The 15,062-nt window shown below is 49.0% G+C and overlaps 4 protein-coding genes across 4 annotated transcripts; 1 reads left to right on the top strand and 3 right to left on the bottom strand.

The window, feature by feature from the left end:
- Positions 1-2,218: 2,218 nt before the first annotated feature.
- On the bottom strand, positions 2,219-4,268 carry BDW47DRAFT_97954 (uncharacterized protein). The gene is made up of 4 exons (XM_024820531.1): positions 3,588-4,268; positions 2,950-3,531; positions 2,697-2,891; positions 2,219-2,637 (listed from the first exon to the last, which is right to left on the bottom strand). Exons 1-4 carry the CDS (start codon positions 3,752-3,754, stop codon positions 2,541-2,543), a joined length of 1,041 nt encoding a protein of 346 aa, XP_024676162.1. The 5' UTR covers positions 3,755-4,268; the 3' UTR covers positions 2,219-2,540.
- Positions 4,269-8,539: 4,271 nt separating this feature from the next.
- BDW47DRAFT_121934 (GMF family protein) lies at positions 8,540-9,614 on the bottom strand (the record flags this gene model as incomplete). Its single annotated transcript, XM_024815741.1, has 5 exons — positions 8,540-8,731; positions 8,806-8,936; positions 9,063-9,162; positions 9,232-9,238; positions 9,442-9,614. The coding sequence occupies 5 exons, from the start codon at positions 9,612-9,614 to the stop codon at positions 8,540-8,542; spliced, it is 603 nt and encodes a 200-aa protein (XP_024676161.1).
- A 93-nt stretch (positions 9,615-9,707) lies between these two features.
- BDW47DRAFT_121933 (flavin adenine dinucleotide pyrophosphatase) lies at positions 9,708-10,740 on the top strand (the record flags this gene model as incomplete). Its single annotated transcript, XM_024815740.1, has 3 exons — positions 9,708-9,794; positions 9,883-10,049; positions 10,122-10,740. The coding sequence occupies 3 exons, from the start codon at positions 9,708-9,710 to the stop codon at positions 10,738-10,740; spliced, it is 873 nt and encodes a 290-aa protein (XP_024676160.1).
- Positions 10,741-12,019: 1,279 nt separating this feature from the next.
- BDW47DRAFT_97949 (Ras family protein) lies at positions 12,020-14,330 on the bottom strand. The gene is made up of 4 exons (XM_024820529.1): positions 13,626-14,330; positions 13,278-13,392; positions 12,935-13,210; positions 12,020-12,807 (listed from the first exon to the last, which is right to left on the bottom strand). The coding sequence occupies exons 1-4, from the start codon at positions 13,635-13,637 to the stop codon at positions 12,569-12,571; spliced, it is 642 nt and encodes a 213-aa protein (XP_024676159.1). The 5' UTR covers positions 13,638-14,330; the 3' UTR covers positions 12,020-12,568.
- Positions 14,331-15,062: the final 732 nt, after the last annotated feature.

Here is a 15,062-nt window from a genome sequence, read left to right as displayed (position 1 = left end):
ATCAAGCCTAACTGTAAATCCCCGCCAAGACAAGTCCCTACCAAGATCCCGACGTCCATCCACACAATCACCGATCGAAGGGCTCAGCCGCACGGATGTTATTGATATATCTACGCTAGGGGTTTGCTGCTTCACTGGTACATACTCCTTATACTTGATCTGATTTGTACTCAACGAAGATCAGTCGTCGATGGTCTAGACTACCCGTACATCAGTGGAGAGTGCCACGCTAAATCATCATCGTCCCTAGATGAAGCACCATTGACAGATGTCATACTATTGTGCCTGGGCGTCGTGGATGATGTAATTAGGCTAGGGACAGAATATGTCAGGGGAAAGCTTTTTTCTATTCCATTGTATTCACGGTTATCCCCGAGATGACACAAATATTCTATTCTCCGTATTATCCATTCATTATATCCCGTTTATTGGAAGTATCAACAAAGGACATAATACCTAAGTCTCACCATCCATCCTACCCGAACTAACCAGCCAGCCAGCCAGCAATCTATCCCAAACATCGCCTATATCTACCTACCCATCTTACCATATGTAGCTCCTGACTACTGAGTCGGTAGACAGGTAAACAAAAACCCACCCACCGTTCCATTCCAGACCCCTCCAAACCCAACACCACGGAACCCGCCCCGTCACCCAACCCGACCCAGCCACTAGGTACCTACACCCACCCCACTAGCGCAGCACTAAACCACCCACTACTCCAATAAGCGCGTAGAGTGGGAGGCGATGGTCTGACCCGGCTAGCTGAATTAAGGCCAACACATCCATTCAAGCCCCACTTGTGGATACTCACTTCGCTGATTCCTACGGGCCGGGCTGGTCGGGTTGCTCGCCGGCGGGATTTGAACGCGCGGGTCGGTCTTTGGTGGTTATATGGGTGGAGTTTTGGGGGGGTGTTTGTTCCCCGAGGAAGGTGAGGTGTATTTTTGATCCTTTGGGATGGGGAGGTTCCCGGGTTAGTGGTGGATGTTATGGTGGATAGTAGGGGGGAGGATGGACTGGGGAGGAGGGAGGAGGATGAGTGTAATATATTGAATTGTGAATGGATACTTACCACGTAGGTATTAGGTATATACAGTACCCTAAGTATTAAATTGAATTTATTAAGGTAAGATATCGGTGGATTCCGATCAATGTTCTTTCTTCGATATTATTCTTTCGATCAATTGATTAATTCATCAAATTGGATTAAGTTAAGCTAGAAAAATTCTTGCAACATTATACTCCCACAGTTTAAACTCCAAAATAAAGCGATTGAGTTCAACTGAAAGAAAGCAATCAGATACTATAAACAGTATCAAGTATTACCTAATGTTTGCTTGAGCAATCCATCTCCAAGTCCGAAAATGAAATACACCCACAGACTGACTCAAAGTAAAAAGTCAGATCCAGACAAACCCATGACTCGTAGGTCCGATCTTACCCTGTCTATACTCTGTACATTATAGGTGTATACCAATAGTAGGATCTCGTTCAACCATTTCATATGTCTCTGGATTTAACTACTTTCGTAGATTGTGTAGGTAGGTAAGGAGGTACGTAGGTACGTAGGTAACACAATTCAATGTCCCTTTTCTTCACTCTACTCAACTGTATCTATATAAAACTTATGAATAGCTACAGTACCTAGGTACCTACCTCCCAAGTAACCCAGCCATGAATACATTACTTACTTGGCTCCAAGCCCGACCAAAACAAACATTCCACTTCATAACGATATATAGTAAAAAATAAAAAAAAAATAAAAAACATCAATAAAAATATAAATAAACAAAGAAATAAAAATAAACAAAGTTAAAAAAAAGGTTCAATCCCACCCACGGAACAAAAAAACCCAGCCAGCCAGCCAGCCCCACCTCGTCCTCCCTCCCTCCCGTCCAGCATCCACTCCCCGATGAATCCACTCGTTCCGAGATACATACATACATACCTTATACTCCTCGCTTGTTAACTTGCTTAGGTCGATCCGACCAGTTAGGGAGCTTGGTTTAGCTGGCTGGCTGCTTACTTGCTTGCTTAGGTACTGGTTTACCTGTCAGTTCCAGACAGCCGGGTGGGTGGGTGTGTGCGTTTACCACGCTTACGCGCATGATTGGGTATAATTTTACGGGAGTTGGACGGGTGCGACGCTTGGGGAGAACGTTACATGTGTACGTACATACTACACTGCAGGTGGTTGTTTTGGGGGAAGTGGTAGTTTTACGATTTGCATTGAACTGGGTTGAACTGGTTGAATGGTTGGTTCGCTTGACCGGGTCAACTGAACAACGTGGGTGACATTGTGTAGTGGTGTGTAAAATGTTTTGATGAATAATAAAAGCTGATCCAGAGACGGATGATGGCCTTCTGCCCGTAGGCACTGGGCAGTGTCTCTTCGCTGCGCTTGAAAGAAGTAGAGTAAAATGTCAAGGGGAATCGTTATCGTAAGGAGTGGACGCAAAAGTTGGTTTTGCTGCCGAATGACCGGAATAAGCTGAGTGAGAACCGCGTACGCGGATAGCTGGTTGAATGTCTGTAGCTTATTCGCCCGGTTTCAGGTCCAAGTTGACCTTGGCCAGTCGTTCCTCCACTTGCTTTACGATCGCGGGGTCGGGCTCGGGTCGCTGCTTCTTGGGCCTGTAATTTATTAGCCTGCTGGTTCAATTGGGCGACGGGATGGGAGATGGGAGGCGTACGGGTCGCGGAGAGTCTGCGGACCCTTCTCCTGGCCGCAGTTCGAGCACAACTTCTCGCCCGATCGGTAAACGGTCGAGCACTGATGGCAGGTGTAGCGAACGCGCTGGCGTGGCTTTCGCCACGCACGCGGGGGCTGCTCGCGGGGAGGTTCGGCATCGCCCGGGTATCCATCGGGATATTTGTGGAGTTTGGGCCTGCCGGTCGCAACAGTCAGTACAACTCAGACATACACTCAAAGAAAGAGGAACATACGGGTCGCGAGGACACTTCTTGCACCGAATGTGATGGCAGCTGGCGCATTCATTGGTACCCGAAGCGAAGACAACGCAGCAGCGGTGGCAGGTGCGGCGAACTCTCTGCACGATCGGGCGGCGCACCAGGTCCTGGCCGCCGGTGCGAGAAGGCAGCGTCAGTTCGGGTTCCTTGCGCTTGGTGGCAGCCATGGCCGGGTTCGCTTTGCGGGCGAGAATGGCCTTGAGGGCGGCCTCGGTGTTCTGCTGGCCGTGATCGTGGGACTTGGCGGCGGGATGGCGGGGGCACTTCTTGCAGCGGACATGCTGGCAGTTGACGCAGAGCTTGTCGGGGCCGAAGGTGGTCTGGCAGCGGTGGCAGGTGCGGCGCACTCTCATGCGGATCGGCTTGGTCACGCGTTGGACGGTCACGTCGTTGGGTGACTTCCACTCGCCCGGGTCGAGAGTCATGCCGTATTTGGCGAAGAGGGCGCGAGCCTTCTCCTCCTGCACAACGCTCCAGTGGGACAGCATGGCGGGCTGTGGCGGCGCAGGTTTGAAGGCGGGTTCCTTGGTCGCGGCCGGCTTGGTCTTGGATTTAGGTCTGCATTCTAGTCAGCTTACATTCTACACTCTCGAACCAACCATGTGAAGACGTACGCCGCGGTCGGGGTGGTTTCCTGGGTGGGGGATCTTTCGGCGGCAGATCCAGCGACAGACTTGGAGGTAGAGGTCCTCTTCAAGGCGGTGCTCATGCGCTTGATATACTTGCCCAGGCCTTCCTGCTTACCCTTGCCAGGGCGGGTGGGATCGGTCGGGCTCGACATGTTGCTTCGGGTGGTCGAGTGGCGCTGGTGTCCAACAAATGATGCTAGAGATGAACCGGTTGCAATTGGGTGAATACGATCGGGGGTTGAGTCGAATTCTCGATTGGACGATAAATAGATGACGATGCAGTTTTCAATCCCACAATCCAATCGAATCTTTCATGGGCGCCTTCCAGCGATAGTGGTGATATACTTGGCAAGGAATGCCACCAGTTCGATCGATCCCAGTACGAGGGATGTTTGGGCGGATTAGCCGAGTGGGAAAAATGGTCGAATGAAACTAATGCACGAGAGGGCAAGATGGGAGAAATAAATGAAGCAGAAGATGCGGTGGCAAAAGCTGTCTAGAGCAGGGGAGTTAGAGTCGGGTTAAGTCAGCCTGCAGTGAAATTGGACTGTGACAGGTTGGTTGACACGGGGGGTCCAAATTCCAGAGGTTTGGGAGGACCCGAGGAGACGGTGTGAGGGAGAAGGATAATATTAAGTAGGTATGGGTGTGATACCAGGCGCCGTTGGTTGTATGGTATGATACGTACCTGATACGCGTATCCTCCTGTACGGAATACACTCAATTAAACCGTACAAATCCTTCAAACCGAACAGAATCGATCGAGGGTGAGAAGAAGGAAAAAAAGAAAAGAAATCAAACAGTTCAGAGCGCCACAGCGTGAGTCGAACGCTAAATACAAGACGATTCGGGGGGGAGAGCTGGGCGAGCGAGAGGGGGTGGTGGGTAAGTTGGGTGGGAAGAAGGGAAAGTGGTTGGCTGGTGGTTTGATGTACAATGCAAGTTATCAGCGTCAGTTGGAACCTTTAGACCTTTCGCAAGTGCGTGTGGCACATGGTTTTAGTAGGGTGACCGGGTGACAGGGGGTATTATGTATGACGGGGTGTTTATACAGGGGATAATCCTAATTATTTTTATTTTTTGTTTTTTATTTTATTTTTATTTTTTTGATACTATCATTATCTTATTTGATTTTCTATCTTTTGATTATCTATTTTTCTTTACTCCGTACTTCCCTACATATCTCAAGACGGGTAGAATGGAATATGGGGTGATTCAATATTTAGGGGAAGGGGGGAAGATCAGGGATTTTCTTGGGACGTTTTGCTTTTTCGTTACCTGTTTACCCGTACCGACCAACATGATTTAGACAACATTAGTACACCATAAGACCGAAATACTAGAGAATACAAGCCCATACAGCCCATACCATAGGGGAAAAACCACCAAGTCAGGTTAGTTACGATCCGTGCGAGCCCCGACCCGGGCTCCACCGGGACAGTCCTGTGGTTGGTGCAAATGGGGCCCGGATAACCTTTTGTCGGGGGGTGGAGCACACCTTACCCACTCAGGCAGTAGTCATTCCTTCCGGTCGCTTAGACCTGAAGTTATGAACTCTTCGAATCCCGTGGTGGAAACACAAACCCCGAATCGTTGCCCATCATTCGGGATTTATGATGTTTTTTATGCGTGGTTTCCCAACACCCTGGTTTGCATAAGGATGATGCGACCGGGGACGTTGATGATCCATGAATCAGGCCATCGATGAACCAGTAGCCACATGGAAGAATATGATAGATAGATTATACTTGACAGTAGTCTTATATCTCTTTGTCTTTATTTCTCTTTATTTCTCTTGATTCATTCATCTGTCTCTTCATTAAGACTCTTTTTTCTTGACACCACCGACAGGATTGGCCCCAACCCCGTGTGACGTAGAATGGCGATCCAGTGACTGGCAAATACCGAGAAGCATTGCGGCACAGCTTCTCTAGTCGACTCCAAACCCCGAGAATATGACCAGACTCCGGGCGCGTCGGGTTCCATACATAGTAGGGGATTATCATACATGGTACTTTATACTCAGTAGGAGACATGTTATTTTAAGGAATCTATCGTTATGGTTTTTTTCTTCATTTACTATCCATATTCCTATTCTTATTCTGATTTCTTCTCATTGTCCTTGTTGTAACAGTTACCATCATTGTTCTTATGATCATATCATAGTTTACCCTTCATACTGTCACAAATTACGAAACACCAAAGTCTCCGTAGTCCCATTCTCCTATATTATCTTGATTATCTATCTCTGATCATAAATCATATAGTTACCCCCAAGATAAGTATACCCTAGAAGCACACAGTAGATAATCAACCCATACCTCCATTCGGCAGGAACCTAACCATCGAACTACGAATTAGCCACCTGCCAGAAAATCCCACGGAACAATAGCTGCCTCTATAGTTTCCCCGAATCCAATAGACCAGGAATAGTCCTGGATCGGCCGGGCCTCGGCAGGAGTTCGTCCTGACTCCTTTCCACTTACCACTAAACTAGCCATGACAGGAGCTAGCCCATCAGTGGCCCAGGCAGATTGACAGAATGATGGACGAGCTGATCAAGTGAAACTAACTAAACTAGCCTTTCACGGTTGGTCAGTACTTAGATAGGTAGGTAGTAAGTGCCTGCGAGGTCGTTATGCGTAGATCGATCGGTGACCGGGGCCCCCCCTACGGGACTTGAAGTTGAGCGCATGGCGTCGCATGGCTTATTCTTGTGATTCTTATCATTCTTCTATTCATTTATGACCTTCTCATACTCAATACGGAGTAGGAGTAGGATTCGCAGGCCTAAACTCCAGACTCGTGGCTTATCGGCGATATTCCCCACTCTACCTGACAGGCTTCGAAAATTAAAATAAAATAAATCAATAGAATGATTAAAATAAGATACAGTCACTTATTATCCCCCCCTGTCAATACTCAGTAGCTAGGAATGAGAGTCACGATGCCGCAGTAATCCCTGACGAGATCGCTGTCGACCATCGGCGCTGTATGCTGTATACGGCAGTAGCCTTTATTCAAATAGATAAATAGATATCTACCTGGTCTCCTCCGGCCACACCACACCACACCACACTACCCATGCAACAATCCCCATTTGAAATCCACAACCACCACCATAGCACGATGAAATCATCCGTTCCCGATCGTCTCTCCTCCGTAAGTCGTGACAATGGGAGACCCATGCACAGTGGACGCGCCCATCACCCAAACGAAACACTTAACACGCACCCATTCGCTAAGCCAAGGTAGTGTAGTAATCATCTAAACGCAATGCATAATGCGCGACACAGCCCTGGCTAGCAGTCCGACACAAGAAGTCAGAGCCAAGCCATCACCATCACCATCACCATCATCATCATCGCCGTCGGCTAAAGAACGGGGGAAACATTCCATGCAGAACCCAAACGGCCCGCTTGCGGATGGTGGTGGTGGTGGTGTGATTAGCGAGATGAAGACTTTACCTTTCCCTCAGTATGCTACTCCAGAGATGGAAGTAGCAATCATCGACCTACTAAACACCCCAGTCGGAGCCGCGGTGTGTGGTTCGTCAGGAGGTTTAGTTAGAGAGGGGGAAACCCGGCTGTGCCACGACGCCCGGGTTAGTGCAAGCCCCTCCCTCACCCCATCGGAGAAAATCTGCCTACCGGATTGCAACGGTGGTTGTTCCGCTGATTGAGGCGTTTTTTATTTCCCCATTGTGAGTCGTACTATGCGTGTGGACGGTCTGGGGAATACAGACTAACCATTCTGCGGGTGAGGATTGGATGGGGGGGTTGGAGTGGTACGAAGTATGGCTGTGGTGGTATCTACGATGATGTTTTCAGAACAAATACTCTGGACTGGCTATGGTAATACTAACAGATATCAGTCAAACGATGGAAGAGGTCCGACCGAGAGTCTCAAAGTTTGCAAGTCAAAGTCAGTCTCAGACAAAGCCCCCAAACACCTATCCACGATTTGGTCCGTGCCGAAATCCCGTACAGCTCATTGGGTTGAAATCGACGGCAGGATTACGGGGCCTGCGAGAATCCCAATGAATGGTAAGATTAGCCGCTGCTCTGTCCTTACTCCTACTCCTGTGGTGGTCGGATGTCAGGACGGATAGTGCTATTGCCCATGCATGGTCCCGTTTCTGTTCACAATACTGACACCATACCACTTTAATAATGTATTTACGTTTAGCCCCGGCTGTGACTAGCTTGTTTCCAATTTCCGTGGGCATGAACTCACCGATCTGCGGGTCTCTGGTGGATCGTATCGGAAGCGGTTCCCTCCAATGAGTTGATTGCTGTCCGCTAAGGGTAGGCAGTTGAAGGAAGTCTCCTACCTAACCGGGAACCCGATCCATATCTTTTGGCTCCACTGTAGCGTGGTGGGGAGGACAACGGAGCCGTATAACGGTTCCGGGGAGGGGATGGCAGATGCAACGTACGGACTGCGGATACATTGAGGAGGATCAATAGCATGATACCATTGCTGTCTTTGATTGGTTTGGGGAGGAGAGTGGAAAGCGTGCTGCCCCTCTTCCCCCTTGGGATTTATGGAAGACAGGATGCTGGACGGGGAGGAAAGCCTTGCGGAGTCTTCGTGGGACCTGATCAACCTCTATCCTTTTTCTAACGTGTTGCCCCGTTCTTCGTGTTGAGATTACCCGTCGCTCCGTCCATGATCGCTTCGGGTAGGAAGCTCACTCTTTGGTCCTTATCGATAAGTTGTGACCCCTGAGCACCGAGAAGATGACCTTAGACTGAGATAGAACATTCAAGCTGGGTATTCTGACAGATGTCCTAACCGACGAGGGAGTGACAATACAGAAAACAGGTTGGATGATGTATGTTTCTATCGATTCTGAATCCACCGTCATAAAACCGGTCAAATACACAACGCCGCCCCTTATAAAACGCATCCATTAACTATGATGTGACCTGCTCTCAATCCGCACCCTGCAACTTCGACTCTATCGAAGTGATATCGTCCTCCTCGTGGACCTCGATCACGCGGTTGACCTCCGCCGTGGCGCGCATCAGTTCGACTGCGCCCGCATACGTCATGCGCGAGGTGGGGTTGCAGTTTTCGGGGAGCCAGTAGAGGAGGACATAGGGGACAGTCAAGCGGCCGGATCCCTAGTCACGAAAACATTAGCAAATCCTGCAGAGTGATCGGACACGGCGTGGACAGAGAATGTGGAGGGACGCACCAAAGTCAACGGGTAGCTCAACAGGATGAACCGCGGCGAGGATTCGGGCAGTTCATCCGCCAGGTCCTCCATCTTGCTGTAGACCTGTTCATCTTCCGGGCGGATCTCGTGGTTCTTGGAGTCGATGATGTCTGTCGAGTCGGTCGTCAATTCTGGGATTGTTCTGTTCGGCTACCGGCCATTGGATGGACATGATGGACATTTGTCACACGCGACAGGGAACTCGGGCTGGAATCAAAAAGACGGACGGAGCGTACATATGAGGGCTTGCGCATCCTTGGCTCGCGAGGTCCCCAAGCGGAACTTGCGAAGCTTTTCTTTGGTCTCCGGGGAGAAGGAGTATAATCGCGACTCGGACTGTGGTGGGAGAGATGGTTGTTAGCAAACCCCCGTCTTCCGCATGCGATGCGGGGCACTTCCGCTCACCATGACGCTGTGTGGAATGATCGCAGTATCTATAATCGGGCGGTATACTGTGCGACAAGGCAATATAGATGAAACCAATAAAGGTCGATAAAAAGGAGATACTCCTGCGTTGGAAGTGGGGTCGAGTCAAGACGAAAAGATGGCGTGGAGGAGAGAGAAAAAGGTGGGATGGGGAGACAGCTTGAACATGCTGGATAATTGATTCCCCACCCGTTGGCGTTCTTCTCCGCCCTCTGGCTTGTCTCATCTTTCCCCCTCTCGTCTTTCTTCAGTAATTGATAAACAAATCGCTCTTCTCTGCCGTTCTTCCTTAGCTTTCTGTCGATTTCCCTGCTCTTCTGCTTGGAGGCATGTTCGCTCGGCTCGGTCAACTCTCCCGCCATCTTTCTCGTCCGTCTTTATCCCAGATATCGACTGCCCCGGCTTTTCCATCGTCAACGTCCTCTCTGCCCCTGTCCCGCGAGCTCTCCCCGAAAATGACATCATCCGCCCTCACCAACGGCCAAAAGACCATCCACACGGCAGCATGCTTGATCATTGGCGATGAAGTACTCGGTGGGAAGGTACGCACCCTACACCACTCTATCGAGTCCATTAGATTATCATCCTAGTGGTCTACCATTCTTGCCTGGTGCTAATCATCGAGAACAGACAATCGACACGAACTCGGCCTACTTCGCCAAGTTCTGCTTTTCCCTCGGAATCCAACTGAAACGCATCGAGGTCATCGCCGACGATGAAGGAGAAATCAGCGAAGCCGTCCGCCGCATGAGCAACAACTACGACTTTGTCGTCACCAGCGGCGGCATCGGGCCAACGTTCGTCTTCTGCCCTCTAACAAAACAATAATAAAGAAAGACACAGACAAAAAGCTAACCCATCTCCTACAGCCACGACGACATCACCTACGAATCCATCGCCAAAGCCTTCGGCCTCAACCTCCAACTCCACCAAGAAGCCTTCGCGCGCATGAAGAAACTCTCCCGCCCCCACCCCATGCAGCCCCAATTCGACTGGGACACACCCTCCCCCATGCTCACCGCCAAGCTGCGCATGGTCGAACTCCCGCACGACCCCGCCGTTCCCCTCGCCGCGCAAGCCGTCTTCGTCGCAGACGACATGTGGGTGCCCATCGCCGTCGTCAACGGCAACGTTTACATCCTCCCGGGCGTCCCGCGTCTCTTCGAGCGCCTCCTCGATAACCTCAAGCCGTCGCTGCTGCCGCGGCTGTCGAACCCCGAGGGAACCGGCATCTACCGGTATCTGTTTAGCACGCCGCTTCCCGAGAGCGAGGTCGCGCCTTACCTGACGGAGCTGGCGGGGCGGGTTGAGGCGCGTGGCGTTAAGGTCGGGTCCTATCCCCGCTGGGAGAAGAAGCGCAATACAGTCACGCTTGTGGGGACTGATAAGGAGTTTATGGATGGGTTGGTTGCGGAGGTGGAGCACAATGTGAAGGGGACGAAGGTTTCGCAGGAGGATGAGCTGGATGTGCCTGAGGATGGGGAGTGATATTGCTATTTGCTTTATACTGGATGCGATATGACTTATAGAACGCAGGCTGGCTTTGTAGCTGGTTTGGCTTGGTTTGGTTTTCTTCGTTGTTGTTTGTCTCTTTGTTTTTGTTGTGGCATTTTCTGTCTGCCTGATTTGGTTCATCGCGTACATAGATGAGTAACCTTACACCTAAAGCATGTATATACCGTACCTTGAGTTTGTCAAGCGATCTCAACCATTCAAAGTACAGTAACGTACCAATTGAAGTTGACCCAGTCGATGATGCTGCTATTACGGAGTATCTATATACCTAGGTATATATATATTTATATATATGTATCCGACCAAGAAAACAAACCCACAACCACCAAAACAACCAATCCATGCACAGCCAAAAAACCACTAACATAAGTTATTCCAATATAGAGAAGCAATCCCTCGAAAAAGAAAGGAGAGAAAAAAAAAAAGGAAACAAAAGAACCCACACAACAAGCAAAGCAAAACAATCAAGTGACTTACCCACTAGAACCTCATTCCAGCACTCAAGACAGACCAGAGAGAGAGAAAAAACAAAGGAAAAGTGAAGAGATGAAAGGAAAAGTGAAGAGAAGAAAGGAAAAGAAAAGAAAAGAAAAGAAAAGAAAAGAAAGGAATAGAGAAAACACCAACAACGAGGGCGAGACTGCCCATACAGAGTGCATCTGCAGCCAGTACCTCCTTGCTGAGATCGCCCGCTCACACCCCCTGCTGAGGTAGAGAGGATTGATTGAGATGATTGTTTTACTGCTGTGTATATATATGTGTACCTCTTCCAGGTACCTAGCTTAGGTAGAGTGAGTTGATAGGTAGGTAGGTGAGTAGGTCAGTTGATAGATATATATCCAGTATGTAAACATTCAATAGAACCAAAAATCCATTATCTCTACTCTTTCGAAAGAAAACCACTCTGGGTTTATGTTTCTTAGATACGTACCTAGTATGTGTAGGTAGTAAATTAGCTATTGTCGTCGCCCGAGGGACCAAGTGCAACAGATGTGGTAGATGCCTACTTTTATTAAGACGAGCTGGTTCCAACATAATATGTGGATAACAGGTGTATGTATGTATTTCCTTCCCTTAAATTAGTAGAGTTGATGGTGTAGGTATGCATCTACAAGACAAACGTGCGGTTCTTGGCTCTCGTTCAATGGGTGTCCCTTGCTGCTCCATATTGATCAATGGTTGATTAATCTCCCTCTTCTTGTCATTCTCGTTTTTGAATCCAGTCACTGGCTAACATTGGTAATGGAAACGAAGAGTCGATGTTTTGTCTATTTACCCACGATAGATGAAGAATACAACCATAGCAATACATATGTAGATTGCACAGATTCTATCAACAGGCCCGTAGCTTTCCTTATTTCTGCCCATTCTGTCAAATATAACAATAGGGATGATCATGACGAAGAAATCTTCCATCCAAAAAAAAAAAAAAGTATAAAATAGATAAAATAAATGATAAAAAAACAGGAACAAAGGGGGAATCGAACATTCATGGAGACGGTGATAGCATTAGGGTGAGCAGACTCCATCTGACAGCGAGCGAGCCTTCGTATGGTATAATGTCACAATCCAATCCCGAACCCATCCATCCATCACATCAATCAGTCACACACGCGCGCTCGCAATTCTTCGGGGGAGGGGCGGAGGAGAGGAAGTGACATTGTCGCGTCGTCAATTTCTCTTTCTTTAAAAAAAATGTATAATCGCAGGTGTGTTTTTCGCTTCCAGTTTCGCGTCTCGTTGAGGGGCGCATTCGTGTTTTCCTGGCAATTTCGATATTTCGATGCTCAGTCCACTTCCATTACATCACGATGCACTTTCCGCAGCAGCCCGCGTGGTCGCCGGGCTCGCTCATGTCCATCTTGCCCTCCGGCGCGCGGGACCCGAACGCACCCGATCCGGACGGGTACGACGACATTTCCTTGTTGTAGCGGCGGATCTCCCGGACGAGCTCGTAGAAGGCGTTTTCGACGTTGATGCGAGACTTGGCGGAGGTTTCGATGAACTTGCAGCCGAACTGGCGGGCCAGTGCTTCACCCTCTGTATGCGAGTTAGCGATCGCGATGAATAAGTGAAGAAAGGGAAACAAAGCGAAACAAGTAGAATGAACGGATAAAGTGAAGGCCAAAAAAAAAAAAAAAAAAGAATGAGGAGAAAAGGGACTAACCTTGCTCCGTCACGGCACGTTCCTTCTCCAAATCACACTTGTTAGCGACAACGATGATGGGGAAATAATCCTTGTCCTTCACTCGGAGAATCTGCTGCTGGAAGGTCATGATTTCTTCGAAGGATTGTCGCGAGGTGATCGAGTAGATGAGCAGGAAGCCCTCGCCAGTCCGCATGTACTGTTCACGCATCGCCGAGTATTCCTCCTGTCCAGCGGTATCCAAGACGTCGAGCAAGGCGACTTCATCATCGACAACGCACTGCTTGCGGTACGAATCTATATCGAGGGAATCTCATGAGCGACGTGTTCGGAGGGGGGGGTTCAAGCCGGCTGTAGCGCTCACCTTCGATCGTTGGGTCATATTCGTCGACGAAGTGGCTCTGGATCAATTGAATCGTCAAGCACGACTTTCCGACACCACCACCACCGACGACCACCAACTTGTATTCTCGGAGGAACTGTTCGGTCGGGAAGAAAGACGCATTAGTTTTGGATGGAATTGATCACGGGGAGAGTGACTGGTGTCCGCTTCTTCTGTTCTCTCGGATGATGGCAGGGGGAGGGGCGAGCGACTCGTGCGACAGGGGAGACGGCCAGCGATCGGATACGAGAGACAGAAACAGAGGGGAAGGGGGAGAGGGTGGAATGTGGATGAGCGAGGACAGGTGGTGGCTGAAGTTCTGAGGCTTACCTTTGAAGCCATCACGGCGGATCGAGCGCAAAATATGCGTGGGAGGAAAAGAAGGGGGAGCGATGGAAACGGGAGGTCGAAGCTATCCCAAGAAGAGCCGTGGCAGCGGGACGAAATCGCACGCAGCAGTCGGAGAAACAATCGCAAAGGATAGGTAGGTAGGCAGGTAGTAGTAGTAGCAGCAAACAACCGTACAAAAATCGGGAGCAGGGACAAGAGTCGGGGCCCAAGTGGTCGGGAGTTTTGCGCAGAAAGAGAAGCGCCTAAAGGTGGACAGCAACAGCGGGTCCAATTGGAGGACTAGGCCAAGCTTAAAGCAGCAGGACGGGGTGGGATCAGGGGGTTCGTGGAACTTGGGACTTCAATAATATAGTGCAATTGAACAATCAAGAATCATCAATGAGTAATAAAACAATAGAATAATCGAATCAAATAATAGTGAGAATAATGAGAATGGATAATTGAGTTATCAATGAGGATCACAGAATTGGTTGAGGATACACTACAAATCTCAGGGATCTTTACAGATGGAGGAAAAAGAATCAACAGGATGTCCAAGCAAAGACAGACACCGTGGAGAGAATGAGAGAAAGAGAGAAGAGAGGAGAGAGAGGGGTGAAGAGTGAGAGGGGAAGGGGGAATGAGGAATCAGGAATGATGATGATTAAGGAGAGTTTAAAGTCACTAGTTATGAGGAGGTGGATCGATATTATGAGAGGTGAGTATGATTATGACTCTCTCTCTCTATTGTCATGGTTATTATTGTCTCATTTGTCAATTCAATTTTGGTTTCTGCAAGGAGTCCATCAAATGTACTCGAGTCGTATCCTGTAGAGACTGAATCAGAGCAGACGATGGTAAGAATTAGGGGGATTTTGGTTATTTGGATACTGTAACTTAAAGTGGACCCCAAGCAAAGGATAGACTGTCTAACTCTATAGCCTGTACTTACCTCGTACAGGTACAACAAATCTTTATCCTCATCCTCATCCTCATTGTAATATTCAATAAGGGGTTGACTTGGTAAGAATGCCACTGAACTGGTGTGGCATTAACCATTTCCCCGACCCCACACTATCCATCCACCATCTTAGGGTTTCCGTGATTCTTTAGTAGTCCTTGTCAGATAGAACGAATCAATGCGATTGAGAGTAACACCCACACCCACTCAATGAAGCCAGAGCAATTCTAACAGGGGGTAGACCACGGTACTTCCCCCCTCTCTGACTCCGGTGGAGGTAAACAACCAGGATCGGATGATTTGCCCACTATCCTGAACCAGGTAGTCTAGTCGTTTAGTCTCTGGGGCGATTTGACCGGGCTGTTCAACTTCTCCTCTGAGACTAGGCTGGTTGTTCTAGGGTCCGTCTTTCCCACGCCCCACCCCTGAACGTTGGTTCATCCTGTCCACTCTGCTGAGCATCATAATCCCCTTAT

The sequence above is a fragment of the Aspergillus candidus genome (assembly GCF_002847045.1).
Source record: "Aspergillus candidus strain CBS 102.13 unplaced genomic scaffold BDW47scaffold_2, whole genome shotgun sequence".
Taxonomy (NCBI): Eukaryota; Fungi; Ascomycota; class Eurotiomycetes; order Eurotiales; family Aspergillaceae; genus Aspergillus; species Aspergillus candidus.
This window is presented reverse-complemented; position numbering and strand designations above follow the sequence as displayed.